Source organism: Cryptomeria japonica, chromosome 10 (assembly GCF_030272615.1).
Source record: "Cryptomeria japonica chromosome 10, Sugi_1.0, whole genome shotgun sequence".
NCBI classification, from domain to species: domain Eukaryota; kingdom Viridiplantae; phylum Streptophyta; class Pinopsida; order Cupressales; family Cupressaceae; genus Cryptomeria; species Cryptomeria japonica.
The window spans coordinates 281,611,403-281,631,993 of NC_081414.1; the positions used below are offsets into that span (position 1 = coordinate 281,611,403).

At 38.5% G+C, this 20,591-nt stretch overlaps 1 protein-coding gene across 1 annotated transcript in view; it reads right to left on the reverse strand.

Moving 5' to 3' along the window:
* The window catches only part of LOC131075853 (uncharacterized), a 67,465-nt gene that overhangs the window by 46,441 nt on the left and 433 nt on the right, over window positions 1-20,591 (reverse strand). Inside the window, exon 2 of the mRNA XM_058012771.2 lies at window positions 20,495-20,553. Coding sequence (XP_057868754.1) covers window positions 20,495-20,553 — 59 coding nt within the window. The remainder of the gene's footprint in view (window positions 1-20,494; window positions 20,554-20,591) is intronic.

Genomic DNA, 20,591 nt, shown 5'->3' on the forward strand with positions numbered 1-20,591 from the left:
TGGCGAAATGGCGACATTCTGGGACTCGGAAAAATCCCTAAAAAATAGGGACTTTCTAAAAATAGAAAGCAACTCCGTTTAGGCTCAAATTTTGCTGGGAGGTCCCTTGAAGGGTCCTGATTCCAATCGTATGTTCAGTTTTTTAAAAACCCTAACAGGGACCCCTAAAATCTAGGACAGAAGGCAAAACCCTAGAAAAAGGACAAAACAGGCCCTAGACCTCACAGAATTTGCTGGACAAAGAAGCAGATTAACCCCAACTGACTCCCAAACACCTGCAACGCGGAGAGATTGAAGAGACTGCTGCGAAAAAACCACAAAAACGCAAGCCAAAAAAACCGGGAGGGCCTAAAAAGAAGGGGGTCCCCATTTGCAATGGGGCGATGTGTGAAAACGTCACAACACAACCATATAGGTTGGCTCTTGAATGTTGCAAGGAGTTAAGTGAATCATAGATAAGCATTCGTGTCTCAGACTTGACTTATGACATGAAGAAAATTATCTAAGGCATAAATAAAGTACCTTCTAAGATAGTATCATTGTAATCTGGTCCACATTTCTCCACATAGCAAGATATTGTCTTGCGGTTCAAAATTATGTTTGTCAATCAATCAGAAGGTTATATTAAGAGTTTCATGCCATAGCTTCTTCCACAGTGAAAGTTAGAGTTGACTGATTACCGGACTATGCCAACACAGAGTAAAGGGTCTTGTTGTGACGTTTTCACACATCGCCCCATTGCAAATGGAGACCCCCTACTTTTTAGGCCTTTCTAGTCTTTTGGTTTTTTGTTGTTGGGTCTTTTCGTGGCAGTCTCGTCAGTCTCTCTCCACCTTGTGGATGTTCGGGGGTCAGTTAGAGTTGATCTGCTTCTTTCTCGAGCAAGTTCTATGAAGCCTAGGGCATGTTTTGTCCCTTTTTAGGATTTCCGCCTTCTGTCCTAGATTTTAGGGGTTTTTGTTAGGGTTTTGGGAAAATTGAACATACAACTGGAATCAGGACCCTTCAAGGGACCTCCCAGTAAAATTTGAGCCCAAACGGAGCAACTTTCTATTTTTAGAAAGTCCCTATTTTTTAGGGAATTTTCCGAGTCCTAGAATGTCATTTTGCCAAAAAATCAAACTTACTATTTTTAGTAAGTTTCTATTTATAGTAAGTCATTCCTCCACCTTGTCTATGGGTCTAACGTTGACACTTTGAAGGTTTCTATTTTTTGTAAAGTAGGTACTGGCAGGGTCAGTCAGACAAGGCGACAAGGATCAGACGTTCGCGGACATTTCTAATTCCGGAAAGTCAAACAGCAGACAAAGAAAGCCAGAAATTGATCAAGTGCTGGAAAACAATGCCTAAAATGGAAAGCTCGGAAATTCACCAAGGTTCAGAAAGTCATTCCAAAATTGCAAAGCAGACAAATTCCATGAATCCATGGCAGAGTGAAAACAGCGCCCAAGGATGCAGTTGGGCACCAAAATGGGTCAGGCAAGGATGGATGGACAAATTCCATGAATCCATGGCAAAGTGAAAACAATGCCCCAGGATGCAGTTGGGCGCAAGGATGGATGGACAAATTTCATGAATCCTCCACAGAGTGAAAAATCCGCCCAGATGTGCACTTTGGCACCAAAATGGAGAAGGCAAGGATAAGAAGATAAATTTCATGAATCCTTGGCCTATGGGAAAATCCGCCCAAATGTGGACTCTGGCACCAAAATGGAGAAGGCAAGGATAAGCAGACAAATTTCATGAATCCTTGGCCTATGATAAAATCCGCCCAAATGTGGACTTGGGCGCCAAAATGAGGGTCTCAGGGATTCACAAAAAATTCCATGAATCCTTCACATAGTGAAAATTCCACCCCAGGAAGTGATTGGGCGCCAGAATGGAGGAGGCAAGGATAACTGAAAAAATTTCATGAATCCTCCACAGGGGTGAAAATCCGCCCAACTGTGGACTTGGGCGCCAAAATGAGGGTCTCAAGGTTTCACAAAATTCACTGAATCCTCCACCAAGTCAAAATTCCGCCCAAGATGAAGGACAGGCGCCAAAACCAAGGAAGCACGGAGGATTCACAAAATTCACTGAATCCTCCACCAAGTCAAAATCGCGCCCAAGAAGAAGAAATTCCAAGAAAGTGAAAAAATTGGCGTTGTGTCGAAAATTCCTTCCTTCAAGAAGAAATTCTAGGAAAGTTGAAAAATTGACTAATGTTTGAAATTTCTTCCTTCAAGACATAGTTCTTGGAAATCATGAAAATTGGCTAAGGCATGAAGAATTTCCTTCTTCGGGGCAAGGAACAAATTCCTTTCCAAAGGAGAATTCCTCCACAACAAGAAATCACACCCAAGGATGAATTGAAGATAAAATTTCTAAGGCAAGGAAGGAATCAGGGATGAACTGAACAAGAAATTTCTCCCAGGGAAAAATTTGAAAAATCCATTTTTAGGGCTCAAATGACCTCCAAATTTAGAAATATTTGAAGATATGGATACGTGAGAGAATTCTCTCTCTCCTGGACCAAAACCCTAGAATTGTGGAAAATCCTAAAAAATAGGAGATCGTGGAGAATTGTTGAAAATCTCCTACAGAGCAAGGAGAGTTCGAGAAACTTCAAGAAAAATTCTTCATGGATCAAATTCTTCTCTCCTGAAGTTTTCTCTCTCCAAGGTTTTCTCGCCAAGTGGCAGCTGAGTCAACGGACGTTGAATTAATGAAGCATCTCTTTGCATGCAGCCGTCACATTTATGGCATTATGACATATTCCTTCTGCATGCAGCCGTCACATTCAGAAGATGATGGTGCATTTATGGCATCACAGACGATTTTTGCATGAGGGTACATTCATTGCATAGTGGGCACTTCTGGAATGTAATTAATTGTAATGGCATGGAATTAATTGTATATGGGCATGATGGGTTATTAATTGGAGATTCCCACCTTGTTGCATCTTGAGTGGAGAATCTTTAGGGCAAACCCTAATTAGGGTTTTGCAAGTAGTCATGGCTTGAGGCCTATATAAAGCGGTGACCCCCTCATTTTTAAAAGGGAGGGAGCTTTGTATGAAATTGTTGCGATAAGTTTTGAGATAATAACAGTGAAACATTGTTCTCTGATGGTGTCCACTTAAGTTATTTTTCAAGACTTGCATGGTTTCACCTTCCTCACTTAGATTAGAAATAATAAACCGCTTTGATTTCAATGGAGAATGTAATGGTGTCTGATGAATTTCCATGGTTCATACTTTTTGCATCTTGCTGATTGTAAGTTGCAGTGTAAAGTTAGTCTGAGCCCCCTAAATTTGTGCTAAGTTCGATTGTGGATAGTCGTTTGGATTGCGTCGTTTTTTGGGTATTCAAATGTTCTTTCTCGATTTGAAAATCCTCTAGCATCCCCAAAAGATTGCATCAGTTCTTGCGGAGTTGTAGTTGATCTTGGCGAAGCGAAGCTTGGTTTATTTGGAATTTGTCCACCAAAGCACTATTCATTGTTATCACTACACTTAGGAGTAGATTTAGATCCTTCTAAACCCTTTCCCTTTTACTTTCAGTTCATTTTTAGTCCATTTGAAGCAGAAGCATCGCAGAATTGCCATATCCGAAGATGGAGTTCCAGCCACAGCAAAGAAAAGAAAGAACGATGCAAACGTAAGGCCCCTTGGATTACCAGGAATCACATCAGCCAACTAAGTCACGTCCGTAGCATAAAGGAACCTTGGAGTCGATTGTTTGAACTTTTTGCAATCTTAGCATGCAATCGTACTTTGATCAAGAGAGAGTGAAGTGACCATTAGGCAACTTTATTTTGTGTTCGACGTAGTCATAAAAAACACGTCAACAGGTCTCATATGCAAGCCAGGATGCTTTGCATTCCTCCAAACTGATAGATATAGATAAGCGGATTTGAGGACATGATCAGTAAGGTCCAAGGCATACTCTATTCAAGTTTTAGATGTTTTGATGTACAGCAATTTTGTCTACAAAGTGTTACTGTGACAAATATTTTGGCATCAACTATTTTTCATCTATACAAGTGGATTCCATACTTGCGCCAGCACACAACATTCAGATTCTGCAAAAGAAGTTTATAGGGACACTTTGCAAGGATAACAATGCTCAAATCTTGATCCACATAATGATTTGTCTCTCTTTGGTAGCGCAAGGGATAGATGTTGACAGTTTTTGATGATTTGTTGTTGATTGGGCCAACAGGGCTTGTATTGTCATTGGTGGTATGATCTTGATTGTTTGCACTTGCTTAAGTTGTGTTGGAAAGTTTGTGGACCCAGTTGAACCCTATGTTGATCGACAACTTGTTATCCTACTTGTTATCTTTGACGATATATGTGTTTTGGGTCAACTGATAAAGTATTTCATGATTTTAAATATAACCTATCTTGGGGCCAGCCTAGTTGATGTTTTGAGAAGTTGCAGAGGATATATATAGAAGATCAAATTATCTGTAATTGTTGATAATTGAAGAGTTTATGCAAAAAAGAGGACTGTACTATCCACATATGACAGATGCATCTTTATAACAGTCCAAATTGTCAAATCTTTGTAAAGACACGTCTTAAGGGAGTTGCAGCTTCCTTTGGGTCGTAGCTCATCAAGTATTATGTATTTTTGTTTTCACTTGTGAGGCTAGATTTTGACTGTAGATCCAAGCAGCTTTTCTCACTGTGGTTTTCCCTTGTTAGGTTTTCCACGTAAATTTGGTATGCTTGTGTGCAATGATGTTGCATATGTTTATCTTTCTGACTTTCTCCTTAACAGATCTAGTTTAAAGTTAAAGTTGCAAATTGAATTAACTGAATTTAAGAAGATACCTCGCCCACCCCCCTCTTAGTATTCTGGTGTGTTTAACACCTTTCTAGGTGCTAATGTCCAACATGTATGTTAGTGTCCCTTTACACGTGATAGTGATGTATCAAATGTCATCTAGAGCTTTTGCCGATACTCGTCTTATCTTGTAATTTGTAGAGGTGCTTACAAAAATGGCAAAAATGGCAAAAATAGCATAAACCTATGGGAAAGAGAAAACTAGTTCTTAGGGCATGATTAGGAGCTTGCCTCAATCAAACCCCTATTTTGCATGTTTCAACATAAATAGATTATCTTGATGGGTGTGTGACCCTATGAAATGTTGGTACTGATGGTATGATGAATCAATAAGGATTCAGACAACTATTGAGAGGGGGGGGGGGGTGAATCAGTAGATAGAAAACTGACTAAACTTTCACCAAAACAACTCATCGACCTTATAAGCAAAACAACAGGTCGGTAACACATCACAAACCTAAGATCTCATAGAGATTACAAACAAATCGGTTCAAGTATGACCGCTAGATTACATAGCAATCATTGCACATCATTCAAGACAACCTTGACCGCTCCTTGATCACCGCTTCATCGATCCATGTAACTCATCACGCGGTTTCCACTTCATGCCATGTACTCGCTCATTCCCAAGATAAAACCGTTATCTCTATGCGCCAAAAACCATTTGAAACTCTTCACATACAGCATGCATATGTTGCATAATCATTACCGCTCATCATTTGATCATAAACCAATACAACCGATTCACCAAGCTCTATCGGTTAGGGTTTTAGCACATCAACAAGGAGGGTTACCGGTTGGTCTCACTGCTTCTCTAGTAATACTGGTTTCCTTCACTAGCTCACCTACCGGTTGCAAAACAACATCATTACAACATCATTACCGATTATAATTGACATCAATGACAACATAATAGTTCATCAATGCAATCTTCATGCAAATGCCAACAGGTACATGATATTATGGCTATGATAATGTGTGCAACAACGATAGAGGGTGTTCTAGGTTTTTGTCAAAAAGGTAAAGTATGTGTAAATGCTCATGTATGAAGATGGATGATGGAGAGGATACCTAAGGATATGCCAAGACATCCAACAATGGAGTTTTTTTTAATTGTAAGTGTGTGGAGAAAGAAGGATGCAAAAGAGGCAAAGAAGATTAAGGGTTGAAGAAGTGTAAGATAAAATGTTTTCCAAAAATAGTAAGTTTCAATCAATTGACAAGTTCGGATACAAACAATCATTGGAGCACACAGTAAGGTTAAGGTAGTCATTGATAGGAAAAGAACATTCAATAAAGATTGAGAGTTGGAGAAATATGAGAGAAAAATATTTCCAAAAAAATTAAGTTTCTATAAACAAACAAGTTAGAAGGCAAACAACAATTGGAGCATGTAGTAGAATTAAGGTGGTGGTTGGCAAGAAAAGTAGAAGCAAAAGAAGCAAGGAATATTAAGGACTAGAGCAGTATGAGAAGAGATAGTTTCCAAAAATAGAAAGTTTTTATAAATAGACAAGTTATGACACAAACATCCATTGAAGCGCATTGTAGGGTTTGGGTGGTTGTTGGCATAGGGAAAAAAAGAAAATTCAAGGATAACAATGCTCATATCTTGATTCGTATAATGATCTTTGTCTTTCTTTGGTAGTGCAAGGGATAGATGTTGACAATTTTTGATGATTTGTTGTTGATTGGGCCGACAAGGCTTGTCCTCTCATTGGTGGTATGATCCTAATCGTTGGTACTTGCTTCGGAGGTTGTTTGGAATTTTTTTGGGCCTAGTTGAACCCTATGTTGATATGCAGCTTGTTATCTTTCATGATATGTGTTTTAGGTCAACTAATAAAGTATTTCATGCTTTTATGTCATGCCCCCGACCTCATATCCACTGCACGAACAACAAACTTGAATAAGAAATTAAGACTTCACAATTTCTTTCTCTTGACAATTCATGGTTTCCATAACAAATCGCAAGAATCTTGGAATGGATAATTCACCTTATGACTAAATTGGGTGTAAAATCAATATTATTTCGGGTATCTCCTATTGTTTCTAAAGTTCACAACTAATATGAATAGCTATCAGTGGCAGGAACACTTGAAGCGAAGGAGGGTCTCCCATAGCCATTTCTCTTCATTTTCCTACACAAGAACTTTAGAAATTAATCCGCAGCTCCAAACCCTATCGTACACGACCATTCTTGTCGACAACCTACGTTGGAAACTCTATGGTGTCTGGTGTATAGAACTTCCAATTCATATAGGTGCATTCAGGCAAACCCAAGAGTTGGATTTTTTCTGTGGAAGGATTCAAACGATAGCTACTGAAGACATGGTTCATGTTTTGGTTGATTGGTGATTTGTTTGCTGCATCGAATAAAAAGAGATCAAGGATTAACAAAGATTCCACGAAGAAGAATTCATGTAGCCTATCTTTCAAATTGTCCACTGTTTGCTCCTCATTAGTTAATCTTCTTGCAAACAATGCCTCGATAGCATTGAGGATTTCCTCTTGAACCTTTTTGATTGATGTCCTCAATAATGCTGACTCCCTATTGGATCTTTCAAAGAACTCTTTTCCAGTGCTTATTGCATAGAACCATCGAGGGAAATCATATGCCTCATTTTCCTTGATGACCTCTCCATCTATCAATGCTTGCTTGGGAGTCTCCATTAGTGCCTCAAGACGTGGAATAGTCAAGTCTTGATAAATGTGCGCATCCTCCCAAGAGTTGTCCACGCTTTCCAATCTGCCAAGGATAGCCAGGATCCTCCAATAGAAATGAGCCAAGTCCTCGATGAATTTGCAAGTTGTAGTGAAGACGTCTTCCACCCATTCCTTAGAACATTGAGCCATTTTCCTTATTTCTTCAAGCCCATCCATGGATTCCTTCGAAAGAGAAGAGGGAGGAACAAAAGTTTGATCTTCCTCTTTGAATGGACGCATCAAGCATCGTGCATACTCACATAAGGCTTTGTTTTCACTCTTCAACTTCCTATTTTTCTCTTTCAATTTCTTCATCTGCTCCTTCAATACTAGGGAAGACTCATCAAATTCTTCCATCAAGGCACACCTCAGGTCAACTGTTGTAACATCATATTCATCTGGAGTAATCTCCTTTCTGTCCTTGTCAACCCTAGGCACAGCTATATGCAAGGTCCTAGATCCTAATTCATCTCTTGTAACCTTATAGAACTTCTTCACCACCTTCTTCTCTACTAGCTTGCTTATCCTATTCATAAATTCTTCAATCTCTTCCATCTCCACCTTTGGCTCTTTCCTCATTCTCACTTTCAGCCAATCTGGAGTGGCTGCCTGTTGATCCTTTATCTGTGTAACTTCCTTGAAAGGCCCTGAGTCTCCCATTGTTGTTTCCCTGAAACAATCTTGAACCTGTTGTTCTATACTCGAAGGAAGTTCATGTCCTTCATTCCTCTATTGAACAAGCCTTCGAGAGGCATTGACACTGAGAATATCCTATGCCTGTGGAATGTCTTTGTCCTCTTCTCGTGGCTGATTTCCTACCACTTCTCTTGTGAACATATCAACTTCATGCACACTTGAGAAGCTAACAGGTGAATGCGCTTCCTCCAACCTTTGCCTCTTTTGATGCGGCTCCTCTCTCTGAATTTCCTTCCTTTTCCTTGCCTGTGAATTCCCACAAACACTTCTCTCCTTTCCATGCTCTATCCTTTCCTGTGGAATTGCTTCTTCTCCAGCTTGGGCTCCTAATGACCCTTCAGTTGCCTCATCATGGGATTCCAAGTCTCCCATCAAATTATAAGTCAAGCGGGTATCCTTTGCCTTCAACTTAGCGATGTGACGTTCAACCCAATGCCTTGTGAATTTCATAATTGGCCTACTTAAAATATCTGAATCATCAATTTCTGGTTCTAACTAGTTAGGCGCCTGAATTAGCTTATCGTTTTCCTTTTCATAATCTAGCTTAATGGTATTCACATCTTTTTCTATCTGGTCCGACACTTGGATCATTTCACATATTCTTATCAACTTGAGAGGCAGTCTGGAAAACATCCTTTTTCTAATTTCATAGTCATCCTTTAATCCTCCGGTTGCATTTTATGCCAGTGCCTCATGCCAGGTACCATCCTTATCTTATCATATGGATTGAAATTTGACCTTGCGGTGTGAGGTGGTAGAATAATAATTCATCCACTGACTTCTATTGTCAATGATGGGCACATTTCATCATAATCTCCTATGACAATTGGAAATTCGAGCCAAATCTTCTTCTTCTTCTTCTAAATCTTGTCATAGGCAGTCAACTATCTGGTTACTTCCAACAACACCATCTTATCTATTGGATATCTTGGGAGTTTGTAGGGTTGGTTGAGAATCCTTGGACTCTGATGTAAGTAAACTTTGGAAACTGAATTAACCAGGCCCCATACTTCTTTACCAACTTCCTTGCTTCTTGTGACAACCTTGTGTGAACACCTCCCTGTAAAGATCTAGCGATATACATGGTGAAGGTGTCACTAACTTTCTTGAAAGAAGTAGGGTCATAAGAGTGCAATTGCGAATAACACTCATAGACTTTCAGCTGTCCTGGACCGCATCCCATGGGTCCTTTGCCTAGTAATCCATTGAAATTGCACATTCTAGCCAACATGTAGACAATATACAAGCTCATGTTTAAGGACTAGGACTGCTTCAAATTTCTCAGTTGTTCATCTAGGTTGTTGCTACCTATTCTCGCCCAATCTACCACCTTTATGGCATCCATTACTTCCTCAATGAAGTAAAACATCCAAGACTCGGAGATGTAAGCTTGTGGACATCCCATAACCCGGCTCAACATCAACACAAGATCACCATATTCTTACTTGAAGTCCATGCTGGTGAACTACTTGAGCATCTTTGAAATGTGAGGCTTCGACTTCTACATCCACTTTTTGTTGATGGTTCTGACGCATCTTTCAATGCCAGAATCATAAATCAAAGTTGCCCTTTCCTTGGTTTTGTACATCATGGATTGGAATGCGGGGTCCCAAAAGCTTCACCAATTGATTCAGCAGTAAGATTTGCCAAGAGTCTACCATTAGGTGCCAAAATTGCCTCTTCTTTCAACATCATAATGCTTCGCGCATTCCATGATCAGCTTTGGGCACTGGATGGCAAGAGGGAAGCCAGCAACTGCTACAATTCCACTTCTAACTATCTTATAGGTGGTGGCTGATGATGATGTCCGTCTTGACCAAATATTCTGCTTCTGAATTCTCCCAACTTGAAAGTTCCCAAGTTGGTATCATTGACTTCTTTGTCTCTGGGAGGAATCCTCTCTGCTCGTTCTTGATTTGTGCTTGTCGGAAAGTGTTCGCCACCTTGCTGGATTCTGCCATTCCTGCAAAATAAAATAATTAACATTAAATCCTTGACAAGAGAATTTTAGTAATCCACCAAAGGAAGAATTCCATGCTGTCAATTCCAGACTTGGAATAAATAAAAACCTCCAAAATAAGAACTTCTAGATAAAAATCACGCCTTATCTTTTCTTCACTGTTGCTCTTGCTTCAATTTCTCCAAAACGTGATGTGAAGAATGAATTCAAAAACCTTGTTTAAATAGAAAACATCCACCAAGCTGCTAAGTTGGCAATGAGATAATTTTAGCAGTTGCATTAATTCATTCCAATCACACTTCATAATTCCTTAATAAGAAAGAGACAACTTGTCGTTCCGGTGAACCCCGCTTGTCATTCTTGACTTCAAAAATAGGAACTTCCATAATCTCTTGAGTTATGCTCCATTAATGCGGAATATTCTATTTTGCATGTTGCTAACTAGTATTTCACAAGATTCTTTCTATCCTTGGCGTATAAGGGATATCTTGAAGGATTTTCTTTACCTTAGAAGAATTTTCATGATATTTCCATTTCTGAGGAATTCCTGAGCGCATATCAACCCTAGACAAGGAAAATTCCTTTCCTTGTGAAATTTTGTCATTTTATGTCTTGTGAATGCTTGGGCGTCTTCTATCCTAAAGGAAGGAATTTTCTGACACAACCATTTTTTCCATTTTCCAAGAATTCCGTCTTGTTTAGAGTCCACAGGAGAAGAATTTCCAACACTTAGCCAATTTTAACTGATTTCTAAGAATCCTGCTTACATGGGTGCATTCGAGGCTTGATGGAGGAATTTTGTTCGGGAGGAAAAATCCTCCTGCTCTTGGAATTTGCACCCCAGGAGCTCGCTTGGGCACATTCTGGGGGTCGAGGAGGAATTTCCTCATGGAAAAATCCTCCCTGCGTTAGGATTTGCACCCAAGCCAGGGGTCTGAGCGCTCCAGAGGGGTGGAGGAATTTAAAGGATTTTGAAACATTCTCCTTGCCTAGTGAAATGTGCCTAGGCATGAGTCTGGGTGCAATTTGGGCCTGAAGGAGGAATTTTTGAGATTTTGAAGTGTTAATGCATGATAGCCTCAGTAAGATAAATGATTGAATGAGAGATAAATGAAGTCTCTCATTCAAACATTTATTATCGTGAGGGGGCACGATCAAGTGATGTCTTGATCGGCCATGTCCAAAAGACATGGCCGGTCAAGGCATCGCTTGACCGTACCCAGCCCACTACATATACCAAATGAAATGTGTGAGAATGGACATTGAAATAAAAAAATGCTCCTCCTCTCCTGCAACATAAAAGAAGACAATCAAATTTATACAACAATTTAGTGATAGATAATAGAACAAGATAAATTTTAATTCTGATCCACAAAATTAACATGGTATCAAAGCCAAGTTTCCTTCTATAAAGCCTAACCACTTAAAGGAAGATCCAATTAAGATCAGATTGATATCTCCTTGAAAGTCTCGAATATGGCCACATTGCAAGAACTTGTCCTCTCAAACTTAAACTACAAGCATCCCTTGCTAAAGTCAGAAATTCAGACGTATGTTTAGAGAAATATGTTCACTAGAAGAAACTCAAGATACCTTGTGATTGAGAGGGAGCTTACTAATCAAGATTGAGCACTTCTGAGGTAAAAATTGTAAATATTGATTATTATTATTAATACTAATAATTATTTTATGGGCCCTGTGTAAATCATAAGGAAGTGACGACTTCCAAATGATTTCCACTTGTATTTTTGAGGTTATTGGAAGGTGACGATCTTACAATAACTCAAGATTGTGGATAGAATCGCCGACTGAGGTAATCCACGTAAAAGCTTGTGGATAGAATCGCCAACAAAGGCAATCCACACAAGAGCTCATGGATAGAATCACCGACTGAGGCAATCCACGTAAGAGCTCATGGATAGAATCGCCGACTGAGGCAATCCACGTAAGAGCTTGTGGATAGAATCGCTGACTAAGGCAATCCATACAAAAGCTCATGGATAGAATCGCCGACTAAGGCAATCCACGTAAGAGCTCATGGATAGAATCGCCGACTGAGGCAATCCACGTGAGAGCTCATGGATAGAATCGCCGACTGAGGCAATCCACGTGAGAGCTCATGGATAGAATCGCCGACTGAGGCAATCCACACAAGAGCTTATGGATAGAATCGCCGACAAAGGCAATCCACTCAAGAGTTTGTGAATAGAATCGCCGACAAAGGCAATTCACATCTTGAAACTATGGTCCCAAGATAAGCATCATACGATTTATGAATATTGCTCCCAATACCTTTTACATTTATCTTACCTAGCTAAGAGGGAGTGTTAATGCATGATAGCCTCGGTAAGATAAATGATTGAATGAGAGATAAATGAAGTCTCTCATTCAAACATTTATTATCGTGAAGGGGCACGATCAAGTGATGTCTTGATCGGCCATGTCCAAAAGACATGGCCGGTCAAGGCATCGCTTGACCGTACCCAGCCCACTACATATACCAAATGAAATGTGTGAGAATGGACATTGAAATAAAAAAATGCTCCTCCTCTCCTGCAACATAAAAGAAGACAATCAGATTTATACAACAATTCAGTGATAGATAATACATAGAACAAGATAAATTTTAATTCTGATCCACAAAATTAACATGAAGGATCCTCCTATTCTTGGGAAATGCACCCAAGGTGGATTTTCCATGCCTTTGTCATTTTGGGAAGGATTTCTAGACCCGAGCCAAAATTTTGATCACTTACCTGCTCTTCAACTTTTCTGGATTTAGAGCTGGTTATTCATGAATTTTCTGTCATCAGTGCCCTGCCAATTGCCAGTGATAGACTTTCCAAAAATAAACTTACTAAAAATAGTAAGTTCTTCCAAACACCAAATTAGAGCAAACCAGGCATAGTGACACTTACTAAAAATAGATACTACTAAAAAATAGTTTGTTTAAATCCGATATTGAAATTCAAACATTTGATATTACCGATTTTTTATTTAGCATGATTGTTAAATTAGGAAAGGCATGATTGTCATTGACCATCGAAGAAGTAGGAGAAAGGGCAGCGAACTTTCAAAGGGGTCGCTGCCACCAACAGACTTGGCCAGGGATATATGACTCTCCACCCACGATAGGAAGGATAAATACCTTCCAATAGACATGGGGGAAAGAGTAGATGTAATCAAGGAGAAAAAATAAATTTTACAACTACTTGGATAGTTAACTAATCAAACATAACAGCAAATTAGCGAACATAATCCTAGAGACATATACATTATCCCTTGATACCCTCAATTAGTGTAATGTCCCCTGCTAGGAGGCTGCCTGTTTCCCAATGAATTAACACACATTACCATACCTTAATATGCTTCAATTCATATTTCTTAAACTATTACATGAATTAGTATTCATAACACATTCAACATTCATTATATTATGTCCTATCTTAGCTTCTTTCCTAATCCTAATGTGGGATGGGGATCCACTGTCATAGGATGCTGACACCAACTACAAAGAGGCTCCCTCAAGGCCCAGGAGTATGTCCCTACCCATCTTGGGCTCAACATCACTTGTGATGGGTTTACTCACCTTTCCCTACACACACCAACCTATCCCCTCATAGGACTTAGTAGATGAATTAAGACTAGGCCAATGATATAATAATCTTTTGTGTATTATGAATGGATACAAAATTAAGTATCCCTCATACATATTGCAGTCTATATTAATATTAATATTAAATTCCCCATAAGAACATTATCAGACTTCATATATTAAGCATACATATTAAGCACATCCCCATGCACACCACTAAGAACAAGGATGTTACTGTCTGTAACTTAATAACAGTTCTGATCTGATCTGATCAATGGTGTTCCTTTGAATGTTTTTGATTCCTTTCCTTTATATCTCTCCATGTGAGGGAAAGGTCACACCTCTTCATCATGTATGCCCTTTGGCAAGAGACAAACCCTTTCACCATTAGCACCCTTTGAAAGAGTGCAACTCTTCATTATTTCTGCCCTTTGAAAGGGACACAACCTTTCACCATTAGCACCCTTTGAAACAGTGCAACTCTTCATTATTTCTGCCCTTTGAAAGGAATGCAACCTTTCACAATCAGATCTGCACTTCTGATTCCCAAATTATTCCCCTTCAAATGAGTTATCTTCTACCTTTTATATCTCATATTTGGGGGAGTCACAACTTATCATTTCATGCCTTTTGACCATTCATTAATTTTAATCAAATTTTAATTATACTTTTATATTTTAATTTAATTTTTATCTTTACTCTTTTGTATTTTAACTTAATTATTATTATTTATTATTAAATTATATTTCAAAGAGGAGACATTACAATTACTCATGAACACATCCAAATCATGGAAATATATCTATCAAACAACACCTCCAGAATTCACACAAATCAATCCCTCAACCCTCTTAAGCTATGGCATGCATCATTTGATCACCCTAGAATACACTATAGGAAGCCGTATGCAAATTTGGCCAAAAGATCCTTTCTCATAAGAAAAACATGCATCAATAATGAGCCATCATGCCCTAGATTTTCTATTCTAATGACACTTGTTGCAATCTTCATTATTACAAAACATATTTTTCATTAAATTTCTTGCAACAACCTCTTTATTTTGGCATCAAAATTAGTCAATTCATGCAACACACTTAATCAATTTTGATATTATTGTGTAAATAGGGGAAATCTACCTCAAATACACATGCAAGCCGCTACAAGCACCTAATTCAATTGGTTTCCAACTTCAATTGAAGGCTAGAAGGTAGTCATGCTCTTACATTTTGTCCTTCCTCAACAAGCATGTAACGGATTTAATTTTCAATCAATTTAATAGCTCTCTCCTAGAGCACTTAAAACATTGCTTTCACTCAATCACATTTTGCAAACATACTTAAATTCTTTTCCCACCAACTCAATTTGATTTTGTATCATTTCCATGGGCTAACTCCATTGAAATTCCATCATAGATCACAGTCCTATCACTATTCAAATCATTGACAACAAGCAATTGGGGGATCAAGAAATGCTCGTCATTTTGCTAACCACCTCTGTAACTAATCACAACATGCCGCATCCACCTTCTATTTGTTCAAGAACCTCATTGCACTTTTGATTCAATCACTAAAAAACCCACATTGATCAACTTCATTATGGCCAGTTACAGATCAATAATTATGGTTCAATGAGCTGTAAGAAAATGTAAACAATTAAGACACTCAATTGCCCATAGTCAAAAGTTGACCGCAATGAACCAAAAGTCGCAATGATAGCTCCTTATTAAATAACCTTGTTTAGTGCAAGATTTGTCCCATCAAGATATTCAACACATTGGTCTTTCAACCAATGGAAAACAATTATCAGGCTAGTTGCTCCTTTTAATTTGTTTGCTAAAGCAATGTTGTGCATCATTTTACCTTAGCTGCATAGATTAAATCAATAATGTGCCCACAAAGTGCCACACAGCAACCCACCATTCACTATTGCAAGGATGATCCCCTGTAATGTCCCCTTGTATATTTTAAGAAATAAGGGAACAATTAACTTGTAAATCAATTGCAAGAGACTTCTTCTTGACAAACTCTAAATCCTTATGAATCTTACAAGGCAACAATTTATAATCTGCTATACATATATATTAATTCTGAAACATATAGTATATCAAATGTGCAATATGTAATACAAGAGTGATGGGATGAAATGAACAACTTTGGTGTTCAAATCTGCAATGGAGAAATCTTGCTATCTCTGATATATATTGAGGGAATTATGTAAAATTTGATCACTGTTATACACCGATCTGCAATTGTGGAATTTACTCCACTCTTCCTGATTTGTCAATGTATATAATGCTGCAAGTTATCTCTCAACTGCTTCAAGCCGTTTCTGATATAGCAATACTAATGTGCTGATAGTCTTTCTCCTATTGTTTATAGCGATAAAAGGAATGATTGCTGTTTCTGATTTAACCTTTGGAAAGTATGCAAATGTTGGTGCTCTTTCTGAATGTCACTTTGAATATATACAACCTGTTTTAATGCCAAAAGGCTAAACCTGTTTTGATGCCAAAAGGCTATGCTCAATCTAGCAGATCCAATACTAGATATAATTATTAAATGAAGACAAAATCCGATGATATTCTTGAGAGTGGGATCGATTCCCATTATATATCTTGCAAGATCAATGGGTTGCATTTTTTGATTGTTAAGGGGCATAGCTCTCCCTTAATCGTATCTCTTCATAACTTAAACAGATCAGGCTTGTTATCCAAATCACATCTTTCCAATATTATTTGTTATTTATTCTAGTCGCTGCCTCCCATGATTAATTACTATTCAAATCACACTTGTATACCTTAGTCGTTGCCTTTGTAATGACAAGTATAATGACTGTTCATGAAGTAGTCTGATTAGTAAATCACCTATTAACTTCCTCCCTTAAGGTGGAGATAGTGATAATATGTTTTCTTAGTGTTTGATGTAAACATTCATTGATGATCAATATTCTTGGTCTTCCTCTAATTTGCTAGTAATCAATGGAGGATTTTGAAGATCACTTGCGATACATATGATGATATTTCATGGTTAACATGACCCTTTATTGCAGATCGACTAGCTTATTGAATCTACTTAATCCTCCATTCAAAGGATGGTAATTGCTGCTAGATTATGTTCTTTCGGCTATCTCCACAGTGATAATAATCGTTGGATGATTAAGATGCTTGTCTGATCATATGGCCCATTATCTCTTATTGTCTCATCTTTGCATGATGGCTGTTTCATTGGTGATATCGATAAGGATCTGTCTTCATATATAGTCAATGGACAGATGCTATGATATAGGTTCCCATATGACAACCATGTTTTCCTTATGCATCATACTTTCTTAATATTATCTTGATGATAAAGGATGTTATCTTATGGACATGCTTGATATCATGTGAGCTCAATGTCTAGATCATAATTTGGTGTTATGCCGATGAAGATAATTGATATCTGTCACCCTTGATCGTGTCACCTGATCTTGAACCATCCTGACCCATCTCAATATTGCATCCTCTGGTGTGCTACTTGATGCTAGATAGGAAAATCATTAAGTCTTATGAATAAGATGATTTTCCTTAATAAGGTCTTCATGCTTTAGTCTTTATTGATATCATATGCAAAGCTTACTTGAAATTCTTAAATGTTATCTACAAATTGTTATTTCCTAACTACTAACAAGTTGGAGGTGTTTCAAGACTGCCACCCTTGATCAAATAACTGTTTTATTGCTTCTTATTATAAGCCTAAAGATGGGGACATCACATCCCCTTAGAAGTTATGTACATTCACCCCTTCGACAAATAATAACCAACCATGGGTCAATGCTCCCATAACTCGTTTAAGACAAAGACTATGGGCTACATGCAATTGGAAACAAGCCCCTACCTTGACTACTCACAATTGGAAATCAGCCCCAATCAACTAGAGACCACCATGTTGCATCTATTTGAAACTAAGCAAACGCACACAGCAAGCCCACCAAACTCAAATCATTGGCCACCTAACATGCTTAGACTAGTCCTTTAAGATGCAACCCCACATGGGCACCCATGTATTTTCCTCCCTACCACTAAAAAGTTGCCAACTACTCCCCAATGTACCTTAGAAGAATATACTCCGCCTCATCATCATTCATTGTTTGCAAGATGCAGCCAAACACAAACAAAGGCCTAAGACAATTGCATGCAAGAAAACTTTGCTCGTAGTCAACCAACAATGCCATGTCTACCCAATACATAACAAAAATCTCTCTGCAAGCACACCACACATTATCTCAACCAACCAACCCAGCACCATCACAACTTTTAAGGAACCCACTACTATGCCACATGCAAATAGGAACAAAACACATCATCACTAATTCATACAAACATCTCCAAACAAATGCCACGTAGATTGATAATATGCACCATTGTGGGCTATGACCAATCAGGAGAAAATCAACAGAGTCGATTACCCACAAGCATAATTTGGCAAAGAACAAGTAGCTGGTCACCATGCAAATATAAAAGATCCACTTAAGTTGCCAGGCACTGCCAATCACAAGTCATAGTGCAAATAGAAATAAAGCACAGGGGAAAAGCAAGGAATTAGGCATTGGCTTGAAAGAGAACACAAGAACTAGTCCATCATATGGACCTGAACAAAGGCATAGGTTGAGGTATATAACATCAAAAGATCTTTACAAGGCCTCTGATATGATTCAGCAAGCAATAAAGAGGTTGACTAACACAATATGGAGCCCTTTTTAAGATTTCTAAAATCGGTTATCAGTGCATGATGCAGGGGCATCCACATGGAGGGACCCCATATGCAAATTTTAATATTTTTTCTGACTCAGCCGTTACATTTTCTACATGTTTATGGAGGAAGAGTGGAGCCCCGTAAAAAATCCAATTTTAGGAAACTTGTAATTGACTCTGAATGTAACGTATGAGCAGCAGTGGACAGGGGCTAAAGATAGCATTCTGGGGTGAGTAGTAGTGGACAGGGGGGCTGTGCGTAGAATTTTGGGGGAGAAGAAGACAACATTTCTGACAAACAAACAAAAAGGTTTTTGTTTTTGTTTTTGGGTTTAGAGTGCAGGGTTTTTGGGCTGGGAAACCTCTTCATGGAGTTGGTCTGTTCTCCTCTTGTTATTATTTTTGTTGTAGAACAGTTTTAAATTAGGTTGTGACTGTTTGTATCCGTCTAGGTGGTTGCTCATTCATGTATGCATGTAATCAGAATTTTCAAGTCTGAATTTCAACGAGAGAAAAGGCAGAGTTTTCCAAAATCAGATTTAAATATTGCTCATAGCTTTATCTTGCATTTGATGTTGTTATTTTTCTGATTTATGAATCAGATTTGCACAAGTATTGAAGTGTGTTGCAGGTGTTTGTTAAAAGGGAGTTCAACTCTCTGCATCAACACAGAGGGTCACAAAACAACACAGAAGAGCAATATTTAGGTTATCTCAGATCAGCTGTGAACAAGCTCAAAGGAGTTACCAAGGAGATCTTTCTTTAAAGGTCGAGTATGGAAAGGGCATCCAATCTAACTAAGACTAAGGATGGCAGTCCATGGAAAATACAATCTATCATATTTTTCATGTGCCAATGATCCAACAAAACATTTATATAAAGGAAACTGGAACAAAGCAAATATTTCCCCTAATTACTTGACTGGAGAGTTTGAGCGGACACTAAAAGAGGAGGGCCAAATACTTGCCACACCCACTCAAATTATTAGGGATATATTTTTTCTAGATGTCATGTTTTCAGTCTGGTGATTTTTCCCACGGATTCGTACAAATGATTTTGGATGGAATATTCTGAAAATAATATAACAATCCAGAGCTAGAAATTCCATGCATAGAACATGTTTACCTGCGAATTAAAATTTGCGATTCTCGTAGGTAAACGTAATTTCATTTGTATGGCTACAACAGCGTAAAGGTTTTTGATTCTACATCTCTCAAGTCACCTGGCTGAATAACAGTAGCCTCCCTCCGTGGGACCATTACCTGATTGGTTTGCCATGCATTTTCCATTTCTAAAAAGCGAACCAAAAGATTAATCCATGAACAAATTTAGGCAAACTCAACTAGTTACTTTTGGTTAAAAAACGTTAAGCTATGAGTATGGAATTTTTCATTTTAAGCTGATAAGGCTTGGGTTTGAAATTCTGATCCATGTGTAAATTGAAATATCTAAGTCCGGAACCCACTGCAGAGAAATTTGCCAGTTGAAGTATGCGATGAGGGTCGAGAGCACCCGAAAATTATATCCCAGTATAATTTAAATTCCCTGGACCTGAAAACAGTCAAAGTTTAAAGTCTAAAACCATATAATCTCACTGGTGGGCACCGGGCAAGAGAGTTACAACCCCCCTCCTCCCAAGGTCCAGCTGCTTTTAATTTTCAAACAAAACTGAAGTACGAACGTATCCATTTACTTGAGCAATACCATGTGGTAGAAAGGGAATTGAACGAAAGTTCGACGAAACCAATGTAAATTTCGCCCATCTCAAGCATTACCCATTCGATCAAGAGATCCCTGGATGATACAAAAAATCTCAATCATTCCATTCCAGTCGAAGCCCCCTGACCTTCGACCTTTCCCAAAATGAGCACCCACACTGAATTTTCTCCCAAAATTAAGACCCAAGTGATCTTTTTGCCCCAAAATTGAAACGAGCATAGTTTTTAAAATGGAGTTCAGTTGGAAACATGTACCGGAACATAGTGAACCTTGCGGGGAGGAGGTTCCTCGGCTGTCTCGTCCTTGGTCCCACCTGCACAATAATGAAGAGCAATCAATTTAAATGAGAAA